We start from the raw sequence: 9,141 nt of genomic DNA, 5'->3' as shown, positions 1-9,141 counted from the left end.
TTTATTTCGGAGCCCAAGAAGCCAACGTGAGTCCAGGCTGCAGCTACAGCTTTTCTCCTCTGCCTTCACACGGAGGTTGTTGCTCTTCGTTCCTGCTCTGTTCTGCCCCGTTCCTGATTTCTCATCACCAGTGCCTCGTTAGACAAAACCCAGGTCCCTCACTTGGCCTTTTGAGCCCTGCAGGAGACCCTGCTGTGCAGTGAGGTGGAAAGGCAGGGATGCTGTAGAGTTGGGAGGTTTTTGCGTTGCCTGTTCGGTGCTGGACCACACTTGTGTGCTGAGGAGTGAAGCTGCTGAGAAAATAAAGCAGCAGATGAGGAGGGTAGACTAGAGGCACAGAGCAGAGGTCCTTGTACCAGGATAGCTATTGGTGTGGAAGAGGTTTGGCGAGTGGAGGAGCTGTGCTAAGTCCTGACCTTTTGCATCCTGGCTGGCAGTACGTGCTCATGCAGATTCCTTATCACACTTGTCCTTTTCCACCCCAGTCCCAAAAAGGGGCACAAACATGCACAGCCAAACCTGAGCCCCTCAGGATGCACTTCACATGGGGCGTCTGAATGCCAAATGTCAGTGTTCCTTCTCACACGCACCTTCCTCCCATCTAATCCGTCCCTGCTTCCCTTCTCCTGGCTTGTCCTGCTCCACCTTTCCAGCTGAAAAAGGTTCATGGATCCTACAACCCTCCTTGCTCCCCCTCTCCCTTTGCATCCCCTCCAGTGGATGAATGACAGATAAAATGGTCAGGCGAAACACTGACACCAGCAGCAGGGGTGATGCTGCTCCTGACGTCATTATTTTCTCCCTAGGTACACTGAGCATCAAAAGCGTGCGCTGGCAATCTTTTTTTCATCCTTTCCCAGTAGGCTTAAAATAGCAGGGCCCAGATAATCATTAACCACTTTGACATATTGCAACAGGCACAGGAATTCATAAGGAGGGGACAGAGCTGGAACAGAGCCGCACTCCCGGTTCGTCTCCAGCAATATTGTCCTCCTCACAATTCAGCCTGGCCTTGCCACTGCTGCTCCTAGAGACCAGCTCCCATCACAGCCAGAAACAAGGAAGGCTGTTATACGTAACTGATTAATATATTACTCTTCACAGAAGTAGGGAAGGGGAATAATATATAGGGAAGAATATTTCATCCATAAGTTGAGAGGGTTATGGCTGAAGCCAGAGCCACCCTTCCTTTTTTGTTACCTCTGGTTTCCCACCTTTCACATGAACCCTAATTTAGACTTGGATAACAACCAAAAAAAAAGGCAGGTGCCCCAAGTCCCAAGCCCACTTGGCTGTTTCAGGGGAACAAGGTGGTACTGAGCAAGCTGAGGATGAAGCTTGCAGCTGGGGAGCATTTCTCCTCTAGATGCTGTTAAAGCAGAAATGTTGCTTAGGCTGATCCAAGTGATGGGTTGAAACTCTACAAAGGAAAACTGCAACAATAATTGTAGACCTTTCAAAAGGTCTTTGGAGAACAGTCCCCAAAGGGAATTGGTAGGAATCCTGTTGTTTGAAGCACTGAAGAATATGTTGTGCAGAGCTGACTTCTACAAACCTACAGAAACGGGTGTGGGGATTTAATTTCTGTCTCTAATTGCTGTGATCTGCACCTCATTTTAGGCTTGCTTTTCTGTGCATGTAGCTTTTAGCAGAGGTCTCTGTGCTGGGGATCCTTCATGTGTATCACAGCCAATGGACTGTTCCTGAGCTCTCGGTACAGCCAGCAATGAGACTCCTTCTCCTTTGCTGTACAAAGGATTTATTCCTTTAATATGCCCCTGGTGTTTATTTTTCTGCTGGTACAGGAGTGCGTGTGTGTGTGTGTGCATGTGGCAGTGTTTTATGAATGCCTGCTGTGGACAGAATTGGGCTTCACAGTATGCAAAAATAGCTGTGCGCCACACACAAGGATATATAATATTTCACACGACTGGAGTAAATGTGATAAATCAGGTTTTTTGCTGGATTTGCAATACTCAAAAAACTTGGGGATTCGTCTCCACAGTTGAGTCCTGAATTCTTGCAGAAGCTGGCAGGACTGTCCGGGTTACTGTGTCCCAATTAGAGAAGGGGGCCTGGGTCCCCAAGGCGGTGTAGGGCATCTATGATCATCTCTTGGCTTTGAAAAGACAAGCTCAGATTTTGCAGACTTGTTTATTTCGGAGCCCAAGAAGCCAACGTGAGTCCAGGCTGCAGCTACAGCTTTTCTCCTCTGCCTTCACACGGAGGTTGTTGCTCTTCGTTCCTGCTCTGTTCTGCCCCGTTCCTGATTTCTCATCACCAGTGCCTCGTTAGACAAAACCCAGGTCCCTCACTTGGCCTTTTGAGCCCTGCAGGAGACCCTGCTGTGCAGTGAGGTGGAAAGGCAGGGATGCTGTAGAGTTGGGAGGTTTTTGCGTTGCCTGTTCGGTGCTGGACCACACTTGTGTGCTGAGGAGTGAAGCTGCTGAGAAAATAAAGCAGCAGATGAGGAGGGTAGACTAGAGGCACAGAGCAGAGGTCCTTGTACCAGGATAGCTATTGGTGTGGAAGAGGTTTGGCGAGTGGAGGAGCTGTGCTAAGTCCTGACCTTTTGCATCCTGGCTGGCAGTACGTGCTCATGCAGATTCCTTATCACACTTGTCCTTTTCCACCCCAGTCCCAAAAAGGGGCACAAACATGCACAGCCAAACCTGAGCCCCTCAGGATGCACTTCACATGGGGCGTCTGAATGCCAAATGTCAGTGTTCCTTCTCACACGCACCTTCCTCCCATCTAATCCGTCCCTGCTTCCCTTCTCCTGGCTTGTCCTGCTCCACCTTTCCAGCTGAAAAAGGTTCATGGATCCTACAACCCTCCTTGCTCCCCCTCTCCCTTTGCATCCCCTCCAGTGTGCAATGAAAACCAGTGACAGGTAGAGCGGAGCCTGGTTTTGTAATGTAAACAGTTATTTACAGTTTTGCTAAAATTTCATGGAAGATGACATTTTTAGGTCACCTAACTGAAGCAAATGAAATGATTAACATGTTTGCATTAGGCTTTGTAAAAAAAAAGTGTCACTTTTGCCCAGCATGGTGCTCAGTTCCTCGGTTTCTGAGACCAGGCATGGTACCCTGAACGCTAAGGCAGTTTCCCACCAGGGCTATCAAGAGCAGGATCTGGTTTCCTAATCCAAGGCAGCTGGGATGGACCTTTTTTGCTGTGTCCATCAGCCTCAGACACCAGGCTCTGTTGTTCTGGTGCTCCATCAGTGGTAAAGATGGGGCTGATCTAGGGCATGATGCGAGCCTTCCCCATCCCATAGATATTCTCATTCTGCCTTTAAAAGCTTTTAAATCTTGGAGCACAGCTAAATACACAATTGGGGTCTATACTGTGGCTTTTAAACACTAAAAGGTGGGGAGTAAAATGTAATTGCTCTGTTCTTCCCTAAATAAGCAACGGTAAATGACTGTAAAGTGAGCTCCTGAGCTTGTGTGTGCAGAGGGGAATTTAGTCCCATGGTGAACAGGACTGGATCACAATAATATTGAGGTTTCCTGGATACTCCTGTTTAAAGCTGCACCACAAACAAGGGAGCAAGCCAGGAGGATCAGTGTTTCAGCCACCACTCTTAAATGTCTGTGTGTCACAAGCCAGGACACAATTTGTTCTCCACCTTGTTTGCTTCTAGGGTGAAAATAGCCAGCCCTGCAGGCTATCCATCAGCGTGACTCACTTTCGGGACAGACTGTCCGGGGGAAATGGGCAGGGGGGGTGAAATTTAAGGACTTTTTCCCTGCTGGGCTATGGGTACACAAAGACCTGGACACAACGCACACACCTGCCACCCATGGTCACGTTCATCCTTCTTGGTCCAGGAGCTGGGAAGGAGACACCTGTGTCTGGCGCTGCGAACGCCCACTGCCTGGCACATCCCGGGAGGTACCGCATGGCGCTGGGCTCCGTCCAGCTCCCGGAGAGGAGCCAGCCTGCATGAGCCAGCCTGCACAGAAAGACCAAGGGCCGCCGTGCCTGTGCCCCCCCTCCTGCCTGGCTGGGCTGGAGGAAGCCACCCCAGGCTGAGCAGGACCCCAGCCTGCAGCAGAGGCTGTCTCGCACCTATCCCCACCACCAGCCTCGCTTTCTAAAATAGGTAGCAGAGAGACAGGAACCTGAGCAGGGAAGCAGCAGCATCTGGTTGCCAACAGAGCTGAGTCCACTGGTTGCGGTCTAGTGTGGGTCCTCTGGAGTCTACTAAGTGCTGTGCTCATCTAGTTTTCCCTTCAGCAGTGATATCAGGCATCTCTTATCAATCCAGCTGTCTCTTTCCACAAAAAAAAAAAAAAGTAGGACCCAAGTATTTGAAACCGTTACATCGCTGTCAAGCTCTGTTCACATCAGCCAGGAATTATTAGGGGGAAAACAGATGGAGGCAGCATGATTGCCTCAGCCAAACTAGGTAAAAAGGAACAAAGAGCAAATGGGTGGATGATGGAGCTTCTGCCATGCCATGCCATGCCATGCCTGTGGGAGGAGGGGAGCCTCGCTGATGCTGTCTCTCTTTTTCAGGGGGAGTTGCTGAGCCCGTGTCGATGCGATGGATCGGTGAAGTGCACGCACCAGCCATGTCTGATCAAATGGATTAGCGAGAGAGGCTGCTGGAGCTGTGAGCTGTGTTACTACAAGTATCACGTCATTGCCATAAGCACAAAGAACCCTCTGCAGGTAAAGGTACTAGAGACATTTCAAAGTCTATTTATTCTCGTTTCTATTTTTTGGTTTCTGGGAGCAAGTGGATTTTACCTGCGTGGGTTTTTCTTTCCTGCGCACAGTGATCCACATGTCTGAGACACTTAGACAGGGTTGTCGGGGTCTGGTCCAAAGAGGACCCATGTTCTGCTCAGTGGTACCAGGGGCATCCCTTGGGAGTCTGCTCTTTCTGTCCTTTGACAATTCCCACGTTCACTCTTGCCTCCTGCTGGAAATCCCAGAGTGACCATGATAGTGCTGTGACACCTCACAAGCCCTCCAATGTGTTCATCCACTGGAGACCGCAGGTCTGCCACCATCCCCAGGGATGTCTGTGACAGGGATGTCTGTGACACAGCGGTACCTTGATGTCTGTGACAGAGCAGTACCTTGAGACTCCACGTGTCTGTAGTTGCCCAGTTAACCCCAGTTGCCTGCTGAGCATCCTCTGTGTTGGCATCAGGGATGGAGGAGGCAGATGGAGGGCTCCTACTGCTCTCCTCTCTGATCCTGCCACCCTTTTCACTTTACCACTTCCCCATGATCAAATACATCCTGGCACAGCACAAGGGGTGTTGGCTGAGGTGATCTGGTCTCTCCAACCCTGACTCTCAGTGGACATTTGCAGATGTACACACAACAGGTAAAGCACATCTTGTTGTAAGTGGCTGTGAAAGGCATCAGAGGACCCACCTTTTTTCTCTTCCAAGTTCAAAACCACTGTGGTTTAATAAGCCCCACTGCAGGCTGGTAATTTAAAATCAAGATTCAGAATGGGGAAAACTATGTGACTGTTAAAAATGGGATAAATTATCCTTAATAGTTATTGATTTATTGCAGGGGCAACGCCTGAAGATGGACTAATTGCTATATGCCTTTGCTGAGCACCATTAGTGCCTTGGACATAGGGAAGCACATTACATCTAGGCACTACTGCTTAATTAGCATTATCTGGATGGGAGAGACATTACAGCAACATGCTGTGCTTTAGAGACCAGGGCAATGTCTGTAAGGATGTTTGTCTGTCCAGCACATGATGGAGAGCTTTGGCTCTCTGCTGGCTGCTCTGCTCTCTAGCAGGAGGCAAAGACTTTGCCAGGGATGGTGCCTAGTTGTACAGGGGTGGGGGGTAGAATGCAAAGTCCTGCTTTCTCCTTTCTCCTCCAAACTGCAGTCCCTGTGTGTCTTTTTCCAGGCTTGAGGTCACTAACCACAGTGAGGAAACAGGGACAGCCCTTTAGGACTCCAGACTTAAACGAAGTAGTGAAATTAGTGGGGCACCATGGGGAAATTTTGCTGGGGGGAAGAAAGACGCCTGACTGCTCTCTGCAAGTCCCTACAGCTTCAGATTCAATTTTCCATGTGCCGTGGGCTGGAGAGATGAGTAGTTTCATCCCAAGGTTTCATCCCAGACCCAGGGTGTTTTAATTTCTTGGCTCTAGTAACTCAGAGCAGATTGAAACACAGGAGGGGAGATGTGGACAAAACAGTGTTTGTTTATTTCTGGGAAGCCGGTCCATGAGTGCCCTAATGCTTTCTGTGCCTGAGATTGGGGGCGCGATGCTGCGCAGCGTTGGAGTGCAGTTTGGGAGTGCAGATTTACCAACGTGCATGTCGCCAGCACTGCCTTTAATGAAGGACCTCCAAATGCTCAGTGCCTTCACGTGGCTCAGGGCAACGGGGCAGTGACTTTCCTCCTGCTCTTCACTTGGCTAAAATTTATCGGCGCTATTCACGAACGGGCTCCCCTCCCACACACACATTCAAAAGCCCGCACAAAGGATTGCTCTTTTGGGGCTCCTCTGTTAGAAAGTGGCCTGATCTGCTGGCCTTTGCCACGAACACAAAAACTGAGTGGCAGGAACAACTGAGATAGATAGAGAGCTCAGTTCCAGGAGCAAGGGTCCCAGAGGACTACACAGACCCCGGACCCAGAGTGTTAGACTCCTGGGATAACAATCTAACATGGCTGGCTTGGGCTTCACAGCACTTCTTGCAGGAGCACTGGGAGATTGGGAGGGTGGGAAGAAGCAACTGGAGTGAAAAGCCGCTTGGTCTGGAATAATTGCGGCGTGTGTGGAGTTACAGCTCTGTGCCCGGGTGCCCTGTCTGGTGCCAGCACAAAGGCACTTCTGGGAAGCAGATGCTACACTAGCACTAACATGTGAAATCCCGTGGGAAGTGGCTGACATACCAGGCCTGGAATTCCCACAAGGACTAAAGGATCAGGCCCCCCATAACCCATCACCATGCACACCACCAGGGTTTCCCTCATTCCTCCATGGCTCTCACCATCCTCTGACACTGGGAAAGGGAGGCTGAGAGGACCCAGGGGCTGCAATTCTCTGACAATATGTGCCATAACAATGTGCCAAAGCATGTGCAGGCGGGAAGAGCATCTTTTCTGCTCAGTCTTCACCCTGCATGTGGATAGCAGGAGCCACCTGGACATACAGCATGCCTCTAAGTAAAGCAATAGTCCCTGGCCTTTCTTCTCAGGGTCTGCTGGCATTTCTGCCCAGCTTTATTCTTACAAGAAAGCTCTGAATTTCTCAAGCAGAGGTTTTGGAGGGTAAATGTTGTAGGACGTCATGGTTGTCTGTTTATTCCAGACCAACCGTAATACAGGCAAGGACCACACAAACCTCACTCCCTTGTCAAATGAAAACTGTTTGGGTGGTGCTCTGACCCTGGCTAGATTTTAACCACCAACATGGCCTACCTCTCATGTGACAGACCACTGGAAAGCCAAACCCAGGCAGCTGGCAGGTCCTGGGCTCCCTGAAGCATGTCCAATTGGTCCAAACAGAGCAGCACACCCAACACCCACATGTTCCAGGGATCTGCATGTTTCTCTGCCCATTTTGACATCTGCTGTACATTTTTTGGAGTGCCTAGGAGCACAGCATGGGTCAGATGTGTGTGGAGACTCGTGGCGTGGGCAGAAGAGTTACAGTCAGGGGAACATGGTTCATGCATAATTAACAAAGACTCCTTCCAGCCTCCAGGCTGTTATGATGTCTCTTACCAGAGAGAGGCCTTTATTCTGATATTTTGGCAGAACGAATCTCTATAAATTAACTTCCCCTTCCCCCACCCCTGGATTGCAGGCATTTAAGAACAAAGGTCTTAAAGCAGCAACACTGCAAACCTGCTGAGACTGGGGGATTAAGATTGTTGGACAACATGGCAAGTGTCCTGCCAAGCAGCAGTCAGACAGAAAATGAGCAAAAATATCCCACCAGCTGTGAGCAACTAGAAGATCCAGAGCTTTTATCTGTCTGTCCATCCATCCATCCATCCTCCCGTGTAGCAGTCACCGAGACAGGAGTCATGGGCATAGAGGCTTTAAATGCTCCCCATCCATTGCAATATTTGTGCAAAGCCCATGACTTTAAAACTTCTCTGAAGACTCGGGGGTTTGATAGCACTATAGGCACGCTGGTGTTGATACATGGTAGAGTAGGTACCTGCTCTGACGGGACTCTGCAGTGGCTATACAGCTCCTTTGTAGCCGCTCCTGAGCCACGTTCACTCTGATGCTCTGAGTTTAGCAAATACAAGATCCATTTCAACCAACCTTCCCAGACCTACAACTGTCTGCAATCTCAGGGAGTTCAAGTCTGTTTTACGGTTGTTATCTCTGACTCTTTGTGTCTTGTGGGTTGTTCCAAAGATCCTCAGTTATCCAGTGCTGGGGTTGGGATCTGGTGCTAGTTCTCCTCTGGCTCTGTTTTGACTGTGGTGATGCCCTGTTAAGAGCTGAGCGTTTGTATGGTCTCTTCATCAGGGTTCCCACATCTGCAAGAAGTGGCCGAGGTCCAAGGATGTGGGAACTTCAGCCTGAGCTCCTGGGCGAGAAAGCTTGAAACAAGTTCACTGAGGTCTCTTGCTTGTCCCAATTTGCTGTTGTTTTGTGTTGAGTATGCACCTTGACTGGTCCCTGCTGAGCTCCAGCTGCAGCCTCCAGCCTGCAAGCAATGTGCGCAGTCACAGCGAGAGAGACTTCATGGCTGGTGCCTCATAAAGGGAGCTTTCCACGGCACCAATACTGTAGGCTGTGTCTTACCAGATGCTCTGGCACATAGAGGAGAAAGGGTTTCATCACTGCACATTTCCATTACTTGGCCCTAGTGGACCCTTCTTCCTCCTTGCTGCTTTTCCAGTATCTGAAGAAGCCACAGCATCTCTAAATGTACAGCAGGGAAGCTACCACAGTGGTGGCGTAACTTTGCTTGATGAATTTATAAAAAGAAAAGCCACACTCCAAAAGATAATTGAGGAGGATGGCCAGGGCCTCAGGACAGCAGAGAGGGGAGAGTCAGACCTAAGCAGGACTGGGAATGGTCCACGCCATCCTTCTAGGAAAAACCTCTGCTTGCTTGTGATCCTGGGTCTGAAAATTAAATTGCTGACTAGCAGAGCTCAGGA

The 9,141-nt window shown here is 49.8% G+C and overlaps 1 protein-coding gene across 1 annotated transcript in view; it reads left to right on the top strand.

Moving 5' to 3' along the window:
* Nucleotides 1-3,910: 3,910 nt before the first annotated feature.
* Nucleotides 3,911-9,141, top strand: part of MARCH4 (membrane associated ring-CH-type finger 4) — a 38,984-nt gene continuing 33,753 nt past the window's right edge. Inside the window, exons 1-2 of the mRNA XM_014954111.1 lie at nucleotides 3,911-3,952; nucleotides 4,531-4,686. Of these exons, the coding sequence (XP_014809597.1) occupies nucleotides 3,911-3,952; nucleotides 4,531-4,686 (198 nt within the window). The remainder of the gene's footprint in view (nucleotides 3,953-4,530; nucleotides 4,687-9,141) is intronic.

Source organism: Calidris pugnax, unplaced genomic scaffold, assembly GCF_001431845.1.
Source record: "Calidris pugnax isolate Ruff unplaced genomic scaffold, ASM143184v1 scaffold103, whole genome shotgun sequence".
Classification (NCBI taxonomy): Eukaryota; Metazoa; Chordata; class Aves; order Charadriiformes; family Scolopacidae; genus Calidris; species Calidris pugnax.
Note: the sequence above shows the minus strand (reverse complement) of the source record. Positions and strands in the feature narration are given on the sequence as shown.